General features: G+C 44.7%; 1 protein-coding gene across 8 annotated transcripts in view; it reads right to left on the bottom strand.

Annotated features, from left to right (window-relative positions):
• Positions 1-19,651, bottom strand: part of FBXO16 (F-box protein 16) — a gene marked incomplete at its 5' end in the record, with an annotated part of 62,749 nt that overhangs the window by 19,131 nt on the left and 23,967 nt on the right. For 7 of the 8 annotated variants that reach the window (XM_080673370.1, XM_080673364.1, XM_080673367.1 and 4 more), the window contains 3 exons: positions 4,438-4,670; positions 11,393-11,557; positions 18,612-18,818. In XM_080673370.1, the coding sequence (XP_080529496.1) occupies positions 4,438-4,670; positions 11,393-11,557; positions 18,612-18,818 (605 nt within the window). The remainder of the gene's footprint in view (positions 1-4,437; positions 4,671-11,392; positions 11,558-18,611; positions 18,819-19,651) is intronic. The other variant, XM_080673371.1, reaches the window with a different exon arrangement.

The raw sequence follows: 19,651 nt of genomic DNA, 5'->3' as shown, positions 1-19,651 counted from the left end.
GGTCACACAGTTAGAAGTATGGGAGCCTGGATTCGCACCCAAGCAGTATGGTTCTAGAGCCTGTACATCACCACTATCCTATGCTGCCTTGGTGCTAATCTGTTGAAATACATTCTAAAAATATAGCAGATGTATTAAAACATTCAAATATTTCAAAATTTGTTTTCTTAATTTTTGTTTATCTTTTGTATATGCGTGTGTGTGTTAATAAATGAATAGATACATATGTATACATAGATACAGATCTATATTTTCTTACTTTTTTTCTTTCTATACAGGGGTGGAATATTATAAATACTCTTTTGCAATTTGCTTTTTTCATTTAATAACATACCCTGGAAATCACTCCTCATCTGTTCATAGAGATCTTCCCCATTCATTTTACAGTTGCCTCATGCTCCATTGTGTGAATGGACCATACATGATTTATTCAACAAACACTCTCCTATGTATGGCCATTTAAGTTATTTCCAATATTTTAATATTACAAACAATGTTGCAATAATTATCCTTGTGCAGATGTACTTTTAGTATTTTCAACGTTGATTCCTAGAAGTAGGATTGCTGGGTCAAAATGTAAATACATATGTATTCTTGCTGGATATTGTCAAGTTTCCTTCCATAGAGTCTGTACCAATTTATATTTCCACCAGCTATGAGTAAATTCCACCAGCGTTTGCTCACAGCCTCACCATCAGAACATATTACCGAACTTTAAAGTTTGCCAGATAGTTGAAAAACGATGTACTTTATAACTCTGTGTCAAAAATGACCCTGGAAGGATAAACTAGAAACTAATGAGCTTTGTTAGTGGGAATGGGGTAGAAAAGATAACAGGGTGGGAGCGGAGTGGAAGAGATGGGGGTGGCAATTCTCTGAGTATACCTTGCATACACTTCTTATATACTTTTATATAGTTTAAACTTCAGAACCATGTGACCTAACCACAGAGAAGGAGGTATTAACATACCCACATAACTTTTGAACACAGTATTGTGACTATACTAGAGGCCTGGTGCACGAATTCGTGCACATTGAAAGGAAATTAATTAGAAGAAATATTTTAATATCACTATTTGCCCTTTCTCTATTATAGAAGTGTCATCCAAATTCACGATCGACAATGACAGATGGAAACACACGCGTGTGCTTGGCGCCAGCGAGAGCTTTATATATATAGACTAGAGGCCCGGTGCACAAAATTCGTGCATGGGGGAGGGGGGTGTCCCTCAGCCCAGCCTGCACCCTCTCCAATCTGGGACCCCTCAAGGGATGTCCGACTGCCCGTTTAAGCCTGATCCCAGTGGGATCGGGCCTAAACGGGCAGTCGGACATCCCTGCTTGCCTTCCTGATTGCCCCTAACCGCTTCTGCCTGCCAGCCTGATCACCCCTAACCACTCCCCTGCCAGCCTGTTTTCCCCTAACTGCCCTCTCCTGCAGGCCTGGTCACCCCCAACTGCCCTCCCCTGCAGGCCTGGTCACCCCCAAATGCTCTCCCCTGCAAGCCTGGTCCCTCCCAACTGCTCTCCCCTGCAGGCCTGGGTCCCTCCCAACTGCCTTTCCCTGCAGGCCTGGTCGCCCCCAACTTCCCTCCTCTGCCAGCTTGGTCACCCCTAACTGCCCTCCCTTGCAGGCCTGGTCCCTCCCAACTTCCCGCCCCTGCTGGCCTGATCGCCCACAACTGCCCTCCCTTGCAGGCCTGGTCCCTCCCAACTGCCCTCCCTTGCTGGCCATCTTGTGGTGGCCATCTTGTGTCCACATGGGGGCAGGATCTTTGACCACATGGGGGCAGCCATCTTGTGTGTTGGAGTGATGGTCAATCTGCATATTACTCTTTTATTAGATAGGATAGAGGCCTGGTGCACGGGTGGGGGCCAGCTGGTTTGCCCTGAAGGGTGTCCCGGATCAGGATGGGGGTTCCCTTGTGGCGTGGGGCGGCCTGGGCAAGGGGCCTGTGGTGGTTTGCAGGCTGGCCATGCCCCCTGGTGACCCAAGCAGAGGCCCTGGTATCTGGGGTTTATTTATCTTCTACAATTGAAACTTTGTAGCCTGGAGCTGAGCCAAGCCTTCTGCTTGCTCTGTGGCAGCAGCCATTTTTTTTTTTTTTGCATTTATGTATCTTCTATAATTGAAACTTTGTAGCCTTAAGCAGAGGCCTGGGCCGGCCAGGGTGTGCGGAAAGCTTGGCTTCCTCCATCACCGGGGGCAACCCTAGCCTCCCGCTCTTTTCAGCTCCGTGGCTGCAGCCATTTCTGTTTGGGTTTATGTATCTTCTATCATTGAAACTTTGTAGCCTTGAGTGGAGGCCTAGGCCGGCAAGGGCAGGCGGAAAACTTGGCTTCCTCCATTGCCGGGGAAACCCAAGCCTCCCTCCTGCTCTCTGTGGCTGTAGCCATCTTGGTTGGGTTTATTTGCATATTCGCTCCTGATTGGCTAGTGGGCGTGGCTTGTGGGTGTAGCGGAGTTATGGTTAATTTGCATATTACTCTTTTATTATATAGGATAAACTTGCTTAATTAGACCTGCTTTCTGATTTAGCTAAACTTTTTCCAGCCCAGAGAAGCACCCCAATTTCTTTTTCAGGTAATTGTCAGCAACACAGCAGTAAATATCAACATGAAGCAGATTATTATTGACTCACACAGGGAGAACAAAGGGTGAAATATTTAACTGCAGCAGTGTTTGACTATATTCTACGCAGTGAGAAAACCTGAAGCCATTTTCAAGTTCTACCATTTCTTACTTCTTTTCAGTTGGGTCAAGTTTCTAAGCTTTCTAAATCTCCATTTTCTGGTTAATGAAAAGAAAACAGGATTTTACTGAGTCTCTTTATCTACCTACTCCAGGACTTCTGTAAGGATCAAATGAGGTGAGGCACAGGAAAATGCTTCACAGACATTTGGTTAAAGTGTAAAATGTTTGCACCTGGCTATAAAGCAAGTCATGTTCCTGGGGTGAAGAAACTGCAAGGAGGCTAGTCTCTAAGGAGAAGAAGCCGGGCATTGCTACATGACATCATTACCCGGTGCCCACAGTGACTGTTTCTGGGCTGAACTGGGCTGTGGGCCACATTTTGCATCATGGGGTCTTGGCAGCATTGGCTGCGATTTGGTGGGCTGTCGCTCCGGGGTGGTGGTGGGGCCAGTGTCCCACTTGGGGGAAGCCAAGTGTTGCTTTGTTGGCACCAGGTCTGCGATGCCATTTCGTTGTAAATGGCCAGTGCAAGTCATGGCAGCTCCTGCATTGAGCTGGTGGTCAGTGCACATCATAGTGACTGGCTGGACGGTCAGAGGGTCACTTAGCATATTAGCCTTTTATATATATAGATATGCTCAGACTAAAGGCAAAGAGAACCATAAGAAAATATTGGATTCTAGTTTGTAAGTCTGTGGTGTGTTTTTTTTTGGTTTTTTGTTAATCCTCCCTGGAGGATATTTTTTCTATTGATTTTCAGAGGGAGTGAGTCAACCAACTGCATATTGAAAACACTATTTTGCATTCCCAACCACAGATGGAAAACACTGGTTTCAATCACGGTGGGTTGAATCTATGGATGCAAAGGGCCAACTCTAGTTAAGTTTTTGAGGAATCAAAATTTATATGTGGATTTGAACCGCATGGGAGTCAGCATCCCTAAACTGGCATTGTTCAAGGGTGAACTGTACAATGTATAATATATGTGACATATAACATATATATAATGAACAATAAATAAATATGAGAGCCAGGTTTCTTACTGTCAGAGAAGGGAGGTGAAAATATGGAAAAAAGAAAACTACTAGGATGAACCCTATGGTGCTAGATTAAAATAGAAGTAAAAGAAGTTGTAATGTTAAACCATCCCATATAATAAATAGGTAATATGCAAATTGACCATCATACCATCACACAAGATGGCCACACCCATGTGGTCACAAGATAGCCGCCACAAGATGGCTGGCAGGGGAGGGCAGTTGGGGGTGACTGGGCCTGCAGGGGAAGGCAGTTGGGGGCAATCGGGCCAGCAGGGGAGCAGATAGGCATTGATCAGGACGGCAGGGGAGTGGTTAGGGGGTGATCAGACTGGCAGGCAGAAGTGGTTAGGGACAATCAGGCAAGCAGGCAGGCGAGCAGTTGGGAGCCAGCAGTCAGACATCCCCTGAGGGGTCCCAGATTGGAAAGGGTGCAGGCTGGGCTGAGGGACACACACCCCCGCCCCCGCCCCAGTGCACGAATTTCGTGCACCGGGTCTCTGGTTAAAGCTATAAAACACAAATCCTAATGAACAGGGAAATTTTACCAATAAACAATTTGTTTACTTTTCTATTACTTTTTACTTCTAAGTATGAAAAAGCACTTGTATATTCACTTAAGTTCTATTTTCATCTTTTCACATGGAAGTGCCAGCCAATTGTTTCTAAAAGCAAACAAGAGAAGAAGGACATGGAACTTCTCACCCTTGCCAGATCTGCTCGAAGGGGTCACAATTGTCCAGGTAATTGAAGCGAATGATATCAGTTGGATGCTTGTCAGAGGATCGCCAGGGTGGGAGTTCTTTTTCCCCTGAGTGATTCTTCTTTCTTAAAGAGGAAGAAGATCGGAAAGCCGATGACGGAGACTGCTTTTCCTCTGGAGAACTGCCTGTCACTGGTTGAACATCAGCAACCACAAACCCATCTTTCGGAGATGTCTAGAAGAAGACATTTAATGACTATTTCTGTTTTTAACACACTGTAATTATAACAACAATAAAACAAAGAATATCATCATCATGACCACGATGGTGGTAACAATGATTACAGCAGCCGTCAACCCAAGAGTACTTGCTATGTGCCAGGCACTGTCTTGGGACGTTTTCATACATTATTTTATTTAACCTTCACAATAACTCTAAAAGGTAATCCTTACTACTCCCATTTTAAAGAAGAGGAAACTGAAGATAGGATAAACCAATTAATTGGCCTGCTACTATAGAAGTTTTAAGACACAGGGTCAGAATTTGAATCCAGCACTGTCTTGCTTCAAGACCATACAATGAACCTCTCTACCTGGTACTGCCACCTCCTTTACCACATCATCGTATAGGGTTTCCACAACTGCAATTAATTTATCCATGAAAATGTATACTTTCAAAAAAGTACTCCAGTCCTAATTACCTATAACCCATACAGACAATTTCAAGTTATATAGGGGTAGTCTATAGATTTTTATCAATTATCAAAACCTCATCCGCTCCCCCCAAATACCTTTGCTTTAATTTCCTAAATTGGAAGTCTATTTTTGTGTGTGAAATTCCTAAGGTTTTCATATGGTTGTAGCCTAAGGGAAATGGTATTGGTATGTTGAGAAGCCATTAAAGGCTTAATTTCTGTTCTTTAAGAGATTAGGGGAGCTTTGCTTAGTGAATTGGTTTGTTTGAATTGCTTGTGAAAATTAAGAAATTCCCCAGTGCCTCCAAGCAGAATCAGTTAGTTTCTTATCCTTGTTCCAACTGCTCTTTGTATATATTTCTATTACAGGAGAGCACTTAGTACTCATTAATTTGTCTTGTCCAAGGCCACTAGGTTCCTTGAAAGCATGGTTGGGATCATTGCACTCAAGTACCCAGCACATAACAGTTTAAAAATATATATATTTATTCATTTAATGAATGATTATAATCTGGTAGATTAAGAAAACATTTTATATTTATATCTCTGATAGCTCATTATTGGTTTACTACTCAATAGTTTGTGCAGGTTTCATTTTGAATGGGCATTCATTTCATTTCTCTGAGCTAATACTGCATGAAATCTATCTGCTTTTGCTGGAGGAGGTCTAATTTAATAGTCCTGGGAATAAATAATAAGTGATAATAAAAATCAGTCTCAGGGGAAAAACATCAGGCATAAATGATAATAATCACATATAAATAAACATCATTAACTCTGAAAAATATAAAATGCTTGACACTTTAACATAATAGGTAATAATGAAAACTGTGATGACTCTTCTGTATTAAGTAAACAAAATTTTTGTTCACCTAATCTTTTTGAGATTTTTTAAATGAGTGTATACTGATTTTATTATTAAATACTTTTGCCTGTACTGAAATGATCACAAATCTTTTTTATTCTGTAAATTACATTGATTGATTTTTTTAATGCTTTATAAATTTGCATGCCATCCTTACACAGGGGCCATACTAGTCTTCTCTGTATCATTCCAATATATGTGCTGCCAAAACGAGCATGATTGATTTTTTAATAGTATGCCAACCTTATTCTCCTTGGGTACATCCCATTTGGTCATCATGTATTATAAATTTCTGGATTTAATTTGCTGATATTTTAAAAGGATTTTTATATCTGTGTTCATGATGGATATTGGTCTGTGGTCTTGTTTAGTTTTCTTGTAAAATCTTTATCTGGTTTTGGTATAAAGGTAATGAGTTCAGAAGTGTTCCTTCCCTCTTCCTCTATTTTCTGAAAGCGTTTATGTAGAATTGGTACCTCTTCCTTAAATGTGTGATAGAATTCACCAATAAAGCTATCTGGGTCTGAAGTTTTGTGGAAAATTTTAAAACAATTCAGTTTTTAAATTGATAAAGATTTGTTCATGTTTTCTGTTTCTTATTGAGACCATTTTGGCAATTTGTGGTTTTCAAGGATTGTCCATTTCACCTAGGTTGTTGAATTTAAGGACATGGAATTGTTCATAATATTCTCTCATTGTCCTTCCAATGTCTGCAGGATCTGTAGTGATGCCTCCCTCTTTCATCCCTGCTACTAGTAATTTATGTGTTCTCTCTTTTTTCCCTTTAGCAGGCTAGCCGAAATTTATCAATTTTATTTATGTTTTCAAACAAGCAGCTTAGGTTTCATTGATAGAAAATAGATTTTCTCTATTGTTTATCTGTTTTCAATTTCATTGATCTCAGCTCTTTATTATTTCTTCTTTCTATCTACTTTGGGTTTAACTTATTCTTCTTTTTCTATATGAAATATTATTGTAATTATGTTTCTTGGTGCAGATATTGTAGCTTTACAGACAATTATAAAGATCATTCTAGTCCAGTTGTCTCATTTTAAGGTTGGGGAAACTATTCTTAACCATTACCATCTGTTTTTAAAATGTTTTCATGCCAGGGACAAAGTATTGGAGGGAAGGGAGATGGTGCTGGTGATTGAGGGAAGGTAAGTTATGCTCTACTCTAGCGACTGCCTGTGTGCACCATCACTGGAACAGCCTCAGAGGGGATTACACAAATTATTTAAGTGTGGTGCTGACAGTTGACCTTAAAACCATAGTCAGATGACTTTATTAACATTAGTCAGACGCTTTATAAACTTAGTCTTTCTGACTAAGAAATAGAATTATTAGTTGATTTTATTAACTTCTGTCTTTCTAATTTAGGTTTATTTCTTTAACAGAAAAACTCAAGTTTAATGTAACAAATTACCCCCTACAGACATTTAATGCTAAGCAAAGAGGTGAACATTTCCTTGCATCAGAACTAGTCATCATTTTAAATATAGTTCTACAGAAATATTCTACAGAGTTACTGCAGAAAACAAAGCATTGAAGTTAGCTTTATATATAATGTTCAAAACCTCCTTTCATTCTACAGATTGGCTAGTCCCTGTTCTCTCCTCTGCCCCAGAACAGCCCAAGCTTCAGCTACTGAGTGCCATTCTCTGCCCACAAATGAGAATGAGAGTTGAGAAAAGCCCTATGAGAAAAGATATCATAGCTATGGTAATTTTGAAAATAACTTTTCCATCACTGCAGTTTAAAAAAAATTTTTAAAGAAATCCTCATGGAGCACACCAATTACTGAAATTAGAAATACTAGTTTTATCATTGCAATTGTGATAATATTAATTATGCATAGTTTATTACCATACTAAATGTAAATGTATCTTACTTTCATAAAACTAACCTAAATGAGCAATTTAGAAGTTGACTATTCCTATTTCAAAAGGATTCTTCAATTTTAAAAGGATTCACTGCAGCTTTTTCATAGGATATGATACCCCTGTGGTTTTAAAAATCATTTAAAAATTTAATTTACGCACAATTTTTCAGGAACTCATTCATTGTACAAAATTATGCACAACTCTACATGTATACAGACCATGCCATAAATAAAATGCTCGTAAAAGTGTCCTATTATTAACAGTGACTATAAGAATACATACATTGGTTATAATGCATAGAAAGCCACTAGAAAAAAATTTTGTTATTTTACTTTTTTATGATTACTAGAGGCCTGGTGCACGAAAATTTGTGCACTCAGGGGGGCCTCTCAGCCCAACCTGCACACTCTCACAATCCAGGACCCCTCAGGTAGGGTCCAGTCCGATCACAGCATGGCTCCGAGGGACCCAGAGGCCAGTCTGATGGCAGCATGGCTCCGGTTCCTGGATGCTGCGGGCAGGGGAGGGACCCAGAGGCAAGTCCGATGGCAGCATGGCTCTATTCCCACAGCTCCCTCCTGTCGCTGCACCATGGGACCCAGGACTGACACCTGCCCAGGACTGACTCCTGCCATGGGCCACCGGGACCTAGGACTGACTCCTGCCGCAGGCCGCCGGGACCCAGGGCTGACTCCCACTGCGCCGGCCGGGACCCAAGACTGACTCCCACTGCGCCGGCCGGGACCCAGGGCTGACTCCCACTGCGCCGGCCGGGACCCAGGGCTGACTCCCACTGCGCCGGCCGGGACCCAGGGCTGACTCCCACTGCGCCGGCCGGGACCCAGGGCTGACTCCCACTGCGCCGGCCGGGACCCAGGGCTGACTCCCACTGCGCCGGCCGGGACCCAGGGCTGACTCCCACTGCGCCGGCCGGGACCCAGGGCTGACTCCCACTGCGCCGGCTGGGACCCAGGACTGACTCCTGCCATGGGCCGCTGGGACCCAGGACTGACTCCTGCCGCAGGCCACCGGGACCCAGGGCTGACTCCCACTGCACCGGCCGGGACCCAGGGCTGACTCCCACTGCGCCGGCCAGGACCCAGGACTGACTCCCACTGCGCCGGCCGGGACCCAGGACTGACTCCCACTGCGCCGGCTGGGACCCAGGACTGACTCCTGCCATGGGCCACCGGGACCCAGGACTGACTCCCACTGCACCGGCCGGGACCCAGGACTGACTCCCAATGCACCGGCCGGGACCCAGGACTGACTCCCACTGCACCGGCCAGGACCCAGGGCTGACTCCCACTGCGCCGGCCGGGACCCAGGGCTGACTCCCACTGCGCCGGCCGGGACCCAGGGCTGACTCCCACTGCGCCGGCTGGGACCCAGGGCTGACTCCCAATGCGCCGGCCGGGACCCAGGACTGACTCCCACTGCGCCGGCCGGGACCCAGGGCTGACTCCCACTGCGCCGGCCGGGACCCAGGGCTGACTCCCACTGCGCCGGCCGGGACCCAGGGCTGACTCCCACTGCGCCGGCTGGGACCCAGGACTGACTCCTGCCATGGGCCGCTGGGACCCAGGACTGACTCCTGCCGCAGGCCACCGGGACCCAGGACTGACTCCCACTGCACCGGCCGGGACCCAGGGCTGACTCCCACTGCGCCGGCCAGGACCCAGGACTGACTCCCACTGCGCCGGCCGGGACCCAGGACTGACTCCCACTGCGCCGGCTGGGACCCAGGACTGACTCCTGCCATGGGCCACCGGGACCCAGGACTGACTCCCACTGCACCGGCCGGGACCCAGGACTGACTCCCAATGCACCGGCCGGGACCCAGGACTGACTCCCACTGCACCGGCCAGGACCCAGGGCTGACTCCCACTGCGCCGGCCGGGACCCAGGGCTGACTCCCACTGCGCCAGCCGGGACCCAGGGCTGACTCCCACTGCGCCGGCTGGGACCCAGGGCTGACTCCCAATGCGCCGGCCGGGACCCAGGACTGACTCCCACTGCACCGGCCGGGACCCAGGGCTGACTCCCACTGCGCCGGCCGGGACCCAGGACTGACTCCCACTGCGCCGGCTGGGACCCAGGACTGACTCCTGCCATGGGCCGCTGGGACCCAGGACTGACTCCTGCCGCAGGCCACCGGGACCCAGGACTGACTCCCACTGCGCCGGCCGGGACCCAGGGCTGACTCCCACTGCGCCGGCCGGGACCCAGGACTGACTCCCACTGCGCCAGCTGGGACCCAGGACTGACTCCTGCCATGGGCCGCTGGGACCCAGGACTGACTCCTGCCGCAGGCCACCGGGACCCAGGACTGACTCCCACTGCACCGGCCGGGACCCAGGACTGACTCCCACTGCGCCGGCCGGGACCCAGGACTGACTCCCACTGCGCCGGCTGGGACCCAGGACTGACTCCTGCCATGGGCCACCAGGACCCAGGGCTGACTCCTACCGCGGGCCACCGGGACCCAGGACTGACTCCCACTGCGCCGGTCGGGACCCAGGACTGACTCCCACTGCACCGGCCGGGACCCAGGGCTGACTCCTGCCGCAGGCCGCCGGGACCCAGGGCTGACTCCTACCGCGGGCCACCGGGACCCAGGACTGACTCCCACTGCGCCGGCCAGGACCCAGGACTGACTCCCACTGCACCGGCCGGGACCCAGGGCTGACTCCTGCCGCAGGCCGCCGGGACCCAGGACTGACTCCTGCCGCAGGCCACCGGGACCCAGGACTGACTCCTGCCGCGGGCCACCGGGACCCAGGGCTGACTCCCACTGCGCCGGCCGGGACCCAGGGCTGACTCCCACTGCGCCGGCCGGGACCCAGGACTGACTCCCACTGCGCCGGCCGGGACCCAGGACTGACTTCCGCCATGCTGGCTGGGACCCTAGCCTGGTGTTCAGTTGTCCATCTGGACGTTTAGGTCGTGACGGACCTTGGCTCTTTATATATTAGGATATGTAAATGCTTTACACTGGTAGTTTCTAGCTTAAAAAGAACTTTAATATGTTCATTATAACCTGTAATTACAGATTTATTGGAAAACTTTTCCTTATAAATGTTACAAAAATATACTTCAGCTCACCACAAAGAATCATAGAATATTTGAATTAGTAAAGTGGAATTTGCTGATCCATATATAACAAATACTGCACATTACCCACAGAATCCCAGTGTCAGAACTGTTGTGGGGAGGCCGGGAAGGTTAGTGAGGCAGGGATATGGAAATCCAAGACCTGGACAGAATGAGGAGCTCCACAGTCCTAACTTCCTGAGTGGAACGGTGGTTTGGGAGGGTCAGATGAGGGCTCTCAGTGGTCATAGATATCTTGGCAGGGGCTGTCAGGTCTCAGAAGAGAATTCTGAAGTCATAGTATTCTTCCTTTGAACCAACTCCCTCCTCCAAGTTCAAGTGTGATCATTTAGTCTTAGTTCTAGACTTCCTAAATAACTGATGTTTGTAACTTTGTTGCTTTTTTTTGCCCCAAACTTACCTTAGGTCTGGTAACATGAAACTCCTTCACCATTTGAATGTAGTGCTTCTTCCATATACCCTGCTCAAAGGGAGTTGGAGAAAAACTGATGTACCAGTTAAACCGCAAACATTTGAGCATCCAGAGCTGATCCAGCTCAGTTAAGTTCTTCCAGTGCCAGCTCACCTGGAAAAACAACAATTGAAGAAAAAAAAAGGACCTACTCAGTTTACATGTTCACTTCTAGGTTTTAAACTGTCACCTTGGACCCTAGATAACATTTTTATCTTTTCCTCCAATTCACAGCTTAAACAGTTACCTCCTACCTCAAGTGCTTCCTTCCTGGGCAGAACAATTTTCTTTAAATTCTAATTCAGGCTTAGGATCTGAGTAAACATATACTTATTGAGCACCTATTAACTATCTTCATAGCGACCTATGAAAGTAAATATAATTATTACTCTCATATTGCAAATGAAGAAACTGAGGCTCAGTTAGACTTCGGAATTTCATCAAGGTTCCTGAACTTCATGTGAAAGTTATATGAGAGTTATAGAAACTCAGGTCTGCACATGGTATGTTTTCCCTTCATTGTTATGATTGAATTAAATATCAATTTTATAAACAGAACACAAATACCAATACTATATGGTGTGTCCCACATGAGACTAGACATCTGTGTCTTAGCTGTAAGAACTGCAAAGATGACTACTAACATTCAAATCCAAATTTCCTCCTTGGAAAACTATCCTCTTTTTAAAGAATAACTGATTAATAATTTTGTACACCAAATAAAGAAATAAACAGAATACTCTATAATGGGTCTTGCTATCCATACATCTACTTGTCTATCACCTCTCTTCCTCCCTCCTTCCATCCACCACTTACTGAGTTCCTACTATATGTAGCACTGTTTTATGTTATGAACAGGAGAGAGGAGGCACAATTAGAAGAAATAAGAGTTCAGGGCTGGAAGAAGGAAAAAGGTTAGAGGATCTGATAGTACCTCTCAGGCAGAAACAGAAATCGGATCTACTTTGTCCAACCCAGAATGAAACACCAACCTTAATCCCTATATGGTTAACTAACTCAGAATTCAATGGAGAGATGAGGTTTTGGAGGGAGGGGAGAGGGAGAAAAATTTCTGAATTGTCATTCTTCCTCCTTTTCCTTAGATCTTATTTAGACTTGGATATTTAAGCTAGGCTTTCCCCCCAGGGTAGATAAGGTATTTGTTTGTTTTTTTTTAAGGTAGAGAAATGAGAATTGAAGGGTAGATAGGAGCTTTCAAAACTATAAAAGACTGCCCCCATATACCTTTTTAAACAGCTCAAAGCTCATTTTAGTGCAATGAATGTATTGTTTCCTTTAAACCTAGATGAAGAATAATGATCTGTGTCTTCCTCACAGTCAGTACTGGGAATAAATATAATTCTGAAATCTTGATAGATTGACATGTGGTGCCCATAGATTATAAGAATAGCTATTTCAAATAATGTTTCCTTAGAATGATAACATTCTCATGTAGAAATCTTGGCAACTTCTGAGAAGTTTAAAGAAAAACAACGTACAAAACCCCATCAATTAAAGTTGGACATTATTAACAACCTGGTAGAGCTCTTTTCCTTTCAGTCTTTTTTTTTTTCAGGCATATAAGAAACAAAATTGGGAAACTCTATATACAATTTAAAATCATGCTTTCTTCATTTTATATACCACAAATATCTCTGTTCTTCCAAATCATGTTTTCTAATAGCTGCATAATAATTTATCATATGGCTATATAATACTGTCATATTACTGGACATTTAGAATGATATACTCTTTTTAAAAACTGTTTCGTTTTTAGAATAATGTACATTAATACTAAATCCAAAGGTACAAAGAGGCACACAGTAAAAAGGAAGTCTCTCTCTAGTCCCTCATTTTCCTCCCTGGATGTAACCACTGCAACCAGCTTCTTGTGTGTCATTTCAGAAGTATTCTAGGTCTATATTAACAAACTAGAGGCCCGGTGCACAAAACTCGTGCAGGGGGGGAGAGGTATGTCCCTCAGCCCAGCCTGCACCCTCTCCAATCTGGGACCCCTCGAGGGATGTTCGACTGCCCGTTTAGGCCTGGTCTCCCCCAATTGCCCTCCCCTACTGGCCCAGTCACCCCTAACTGCCCTCCCCAGCAGGCCTGGTCCCCCACAACTGCCCTCCCCTGCTGGCCTGGTCCCCCCCAACTGCCCTCCCCTGCAGGCCTGGGTCCCCCCCAACTGCCCTCCCCTGCAGGCTGGGTTCCCCCTAACTGTCCTCCCCTGCAGGCCTGATCGCCCACAACTGCCCTCCCCTGCCAGCCATTTTGTGGGCCATCTTGTGTCCACATGGGGGCAGCCATCTTGTGTGTTGGAGTGACAATCAATTTGCATATTACTCTTTTATTAGATAGGATATGTATGTGTTCTTTTTTTTTTTAAATAAATCTTTATTGTTCAGATTATTACAGGTGTTCCTCTTTTTTCCCCCTAGCTCCCCTCCACCTGATTCCCCACCCCACCCCATGCCCTTACCCCCCGCCACTGTCTTCATCCATAGGTGTAAGATTTTTGTCCAGTCTCTTCCCGCACCCCTCACACCCCCTCCCCCCTGAGAATTGTCAGTCCACTCCCTTTCTATGTCCCTGATTCTATTATATTCACCAGTCCATTCTGTTCTTCAGATTTTTTATTCACTTGATTTTTAGATTCACTTGTTGGTAGGTATGTATTTGATGTCATTTTGTTGTTCATAATTTTTATCTTTACCTTTTTCTTCTTCTTCCTCTTCTTAAAGAACACCTTTCAGCATTTCATGTAATCCTGGTTTGGTGGTGATGAACTCCTTTAGCTTTTTCTTGTCTGTGAAGCTCTTTATCTGACCTTCAACTCTGAATGATAGCTTTGCTGGGTAGAGTAATCTTGGGTGTAGGTTCTTGCTGTTCATCACTTTGAATATTTCTTGCCACTCCCTTCTGGCCTGCATAGTTTCTGCTGAGAAATCAGCTGACAGTCGTATGGGTGCTCCCTTGTAGGTAACTAACCGTTTTTCTCTTGCTGCTTTCAAGATTCTCTCTTTGTCTTTTGCCCTTGGCATTTTAATTATGATGTGTCTTGGTGTGGTCCTCTTTGGATTCCTCTTGTATGGGGTTCTGTGTGCTTCCTGAACTTGTAAGTCTATTTCTTTCACCAGGTAGGGAAAGTTTTCTGTCATTATTTCTTCTAATAGGTTTTCAATATTTTGCTCTTTCTCTTCTTCTGGCACCCCAAAAATTCGGATGTTGGTACACTTAAAGTTGTCCCAGAGGCTCCTTACACTATCTTCATATTTTTGGATTTTTTCTTTTTGTTTTTCTGGTTGGGTGTTTTTTGTTTCCTCATATTTCAGATCTTTGGTTTGATTCTTGGGGTACGTTGATCTACAGTTGAGTTTCTGTATATTCTTTATTTCAGACAGTGTATGCTTAATTTCTGACTGGTCCTTTTCCATTTTTTTGGCATTCTCATTAAGGTCCTTGAAGGTCTCACTAAGCTCCTCGGATGTCTTATCAAGTTTCTCGGCGGTTTTTAGAAGATTCTTGAGTAACCTTATAAATGTGGTTCTGAACTCTATGTCGTCCATTAGTTTGCTTTCCTCCATTTCTCTCTTTTGTGACATGTTTCTTTGCTGCTTCCTTATGTTGATGGAGTGGCTTTGTGTGGTAGGTGACCTATAGGGGCCAGTAGCTCAGCCTCCCCAATCACCTGAGGTGGATGCCTTTGGTACAACCCCTTTGTGGGCTGAGTGCAAAGTCTTGGTGTAGTTAAGCCTTGATTGCTGTTGGTACACAGGGAGGAATTGACCTCCAGGCCAATTGGCTGTGAGGACCCGCTGTGTCTATAATGGAAGAACTGCTGCGCTGGAGACACGCTTATGGTGCAGGACTTGTTTCAGTGGGGCTTTGGTGCTCACTGAGTCTGCCTCTTGAATGTATCACTTATGGGTGTGAGGCGTTGAAATCTGGTGTCTCACACTGACCACTAGGTACACTGGCTTCTGGATCTCCAATGGGGTGCAGGTCAGCTACTGTCTGAGGCCACCCAGCAGGAGCTACAGAAAGAACTACAGTTTTCTCCTCTTTGCTTGGGGTTTGGAGGTTTTGGAGCTGTCTGACCTGGGCTGCAAGTTTGCTAGGTTAAGCTGCGATAGGGCAGGCCATTCATATGCTAAAGCCGCTGCTTGGAGCTTGGGTGGGTTTGTAGATTGTGCAGGGCGGGGTCTCAGGGCATGACTAGGCTAGGGCTTGGCAAACAGCAATGGCTGCCAGTAAGCCGGCTCTGCGGCTCTGTGTCTCCGACCATGTCCCCGCGTCCCGCGCCCCAGCACAATAAACAATTGTTCCTGCGCGCAGCCCTGCAAGCAAGCCTCCCTCACTTTCCGACCCCACGGCAGACAGTCCAGCTTCTCCCCGTAGGAGTTTGGGTCCCACGCGTCTCCCCAGAAACGAGTTCGGAGTAATCGGGAGCTTATCTCCCTTCTGGTTGAAAACAGCAGCGCTCCCAGTCACCCATCGCCAGCCCGATTTGCGCGCCTCCGTACCTCAGCTTTTCAGCGCTTGTGCACCCCTCAATGCTGTTTGCTCTTTCCTTCTAGTTGTAGAACTTCCACTCAGCCAGCTTTCCCGTGGTTCTGGGTGATAGACGTTTTGTCTTTTAGTTGTAGTTTTGAAATTGTTGTGCGAGGCAGCAGTTTAGGTGTTTACCTACGCCGCCATCTTGGATCTCTCTGTATGTGTTCTTTTATCTTCCCAAAATGGTAGGACAATTCTTCACCTTTGCATTTTTCACTGATGATATATTTTGGAGATTGTTGCGATTTATTTAACAAGTCTCCTAATGGTGGACATTTCCATTATTTCTAAACTTTTGCTATTGAAACAATGCTGCAATATTCTTACATAGACGTAATTTTGCATAGGTTGAAGTATACCCATCAGATAAATTCCAAGAAGTGGAACTGCTGGGTCAAAGGGAATCGTTATTAAAAATTGCAATTGATCCTAGCCGAAACCGGTTTGGCTCAGTGGATGGAGCATCAGTCTGCCGACTGAAGGGTCCCGGGTTCGATTCCAGTCGAGGGCATGTACCTTGGTTTCGGGCACATCCCCAGTAGGAGGTGTGCAGGAGGCAGCTGATCGATGTTTCTCTCTCATCGATGTTTCTAGCTCTCTATCTCTCTCCCTTCCTCTCTGTAAAAAATCAATAAAATTTTTTTTTTTAAAAAAATTGCAATTGATCCCAAATTGTTCTCCATGGTGGTTGTACCAATTTATCTATCAATAATATATGAAAGTGCTTTTGTCTCCTCAAAACCTCTATAATAAAATAGAATATTATTTTAAAAACTTATCAATCTGTATCATGAAAGATGGCATGACATAGTGAGACTAAGCAGCTTACATATTTTAGAAACATCTGCATTTCTTTCTGTGAACTACTGGTTCATTCCCTTTGCTCATGTTTTCTGCTGGGTTGTTGGTCTATTTTTCTTTCTTTTTTAAAATATAATTTTATTTAAAATATATATATATATATAATTTTATTGATTTTAGAGAAGAAGGGAGAGGGAGAGAGAGAGAGAAACATCAATGATGAGAGACAATCATCAATCAGCTGCCTCCTGTATGCCCTCTACTGGGGATCGAGCCCACAACCCTGGCATATGCCCTGACCAGGAATGGAACCATGACCTCCTGGCCCTTAGGTCGTCTCTAACCCACTGAGCCACACCAGCCAAGTGGTCTTTTCTTCTTACTATAGATTAATAGGCGTTCTTTAAAATATAAGAAAATTAGCCCTTCATTGGCAATATGTATTTTCCCTATTTACTGTTTGGATTTATTTATAATGTTCTTTTTTATACAGAAAATTTTAATTTTTATAGTCACAATTTAAAATCTTGCTTTCTTTATTCTTGCTTATAAAAGAACATGTAGTAAATACTATATATAATGAGTAAAGCAAGAATTTAAATTACATGTTTTCATCTAGGCAGGGGTCCTCAAACTTTTTAAACAGGGGGCCAGTTCACTGTCCCTCAGACCGTTGGAGGGCCGGACTATAGTTTTAAAAAAAAAGCTATGAACAAATTCCTATGCGCACTGCGGGCCCGGGACAAGTCGGCTGCTAAGCAGGACAGGCAGCGGCACCCGGCGGGCCGGATAAATGTCCTCAGCGGGCCGCATGTGGCCCACGGGCCGTAGTTTGAGGACACCTGGTCTATGGTTTCTGGGTATTATAGAATACTCACAAAGTCCTCCTTTCCTGTGTTTTCTTTGATTTCATATCAATCTTTTATCCTACTAGAAATTCTTTTCAGATAGCTACCTAACTTTTCCAGCTCCTTCATTAAGTAATTCATCTTTCTTACTGAGTTCATTTTCTCAATTTTAAAAATGAAAGTTAACATTTTGCACATGTGTGAATGCATGCTAACAGGTAATGTCTGGTGTTACTAGCCTCTATGAGAAGACTCAACAAGATCACTACCTGTTTTATAATCTTAAGTAATTTAACTACACTTTAATACACCATGGAATTACTTGTAAGAAAATAATGGTCAGCTCCTTTTCCAAATCCGTGAGCACATTTGCTCACTCTGAACTTTTTTAGTCTCATATTTTTTTTGTATATTTCATTAGCACCTTATTTTGAGCCTTTCTCTTTATGAATGGCCTGCACTGTACATTTAGGATTTTATTGTAGCTGTGCAATGTAAGACGATTCTGCTGATGAAGCATTTCTTCTTTGGGTGTTTGTCTCACCACCTCACTATTTTTTTTGTGTGTGGACATTAATAATATCTTTTTTTTTTTTTTTTCCATTTTGAGCACCAAATAGAGAGTGAGACACAAAGTGTCTGAGACAGGGGTGAATCCAAACTATACAGACTAAACATACTGACCACCCCATTTGTTGGTTTTGTGCATAGTAAGCCCTCACTTAATGTCACCGGTAGATTCTGCAACTTGAAGTGAAATGACATGGAACAAAACCAGTTTTACATAGGCTGATGTAAACAAGAGTTAAGTTCCTACAGATGCTCATCAACATTGTAACGAAACTAAGTCAAACAAAATGACGTCAGCTGAGAACCTGCCACATGTGCTTTTTCCCCCTCTCACGTTCCAGAGTTTCCAGGCTGTCCTTACAAAACGCCCCACACTGCTTCTTTGTCTTTACCTGTGCGCAACGACAAAGGCTTCGGGGGTCCAGGAAAGAAAAGATGTGTAAGGACAACACCCTTGGAAGCTTGGTAGTGAAATCCAGAGCTTCTGCTGGAATTTTTTCCTGGAGCTTTCGACAGCAGAACTTTTGCTGTGACAGGGAGCAGCGTTCTAACAGGCCTGTCAGGATTCTTCTCCTTTGAGAGTCTGTCCATTTGTCAAACTGGAGGAAAAAAAAGAAAAGAAAAGAAAAACTTCCGGGTTTAATCTGATTCCAGAGATTCATTATGAAGAAACAATAAAAATGGCATGGAAAATGAGTCTAGTAATTTATTCCTAATGAATGGCACGCATTTCTTTCCCTAATTAGTAAATTCCATATTTTGCCACCTACATGCCCTTTCTCACATTTATATGTGTGAACCTGTGCAAGCTCTGAGTGTGTACAGAGTACAACTGACCTCAGGATTTGCAGTTAATTAGGACAGTAAGTTGGGAGCTGGCCATATTCGTCAACTGAGAAAACGTATTTATAACATACAGCACGGAGAGAAGGTGCCTGGGCAGCCCCGCTCCTCCCAAAGAGTCGTGTATTATTAGCTCGTAAGAGCCAAACTCAAAGACCAGAAACAAACCTTTGCATTCGCAGTTGGAAATAAGGTATTACGTGCAAATATCCCTGAGAAGGGGGTCTATTGGGTCAAAGTCCCACTAACGTGTAAATAATTGATGTGATGGGAGAGGAAATAGCGATAGGAGGACCTGGGTAAAAAGAATTCCACAGACAAGAAGTAGATGCCAAAGTAATCTGGGGCACACCAAACTTTGGTTACTTCACAAGTTCCCCCAGAGATAAGCCTAAATCAGTCCCCAGATCAGTGGCTGATCTAAGATAAGAATGTGAGGGTTGGCTAAAACCCAAAGAAAGGCCCTATGGGATCACCTACCTGCTGAATGAGCCACTTTTCCAGAGTTTAAATCTTTACTTCTTTTGCCCATTAGAGAAAATAGGGAAATTTGGGGCTACTTGTATTTTGTATGCTATTTCATTTCACA

Source organism: Plecotus auritus (genome assembly GCF_963455305.1).
Source record: "Plecotus auritus genome assembly, chromosome: 6".
NCBI lineage: Eukaryota > Metazoa > Chordata > Mammalia > Chiroptera > Vespertilionidae > Plecotus > Plecotus auritus.
Note: the sequence above shows the minus strand (reverse complement) of the source record. Positions and strands in the feature narration are given on the sequence as shown.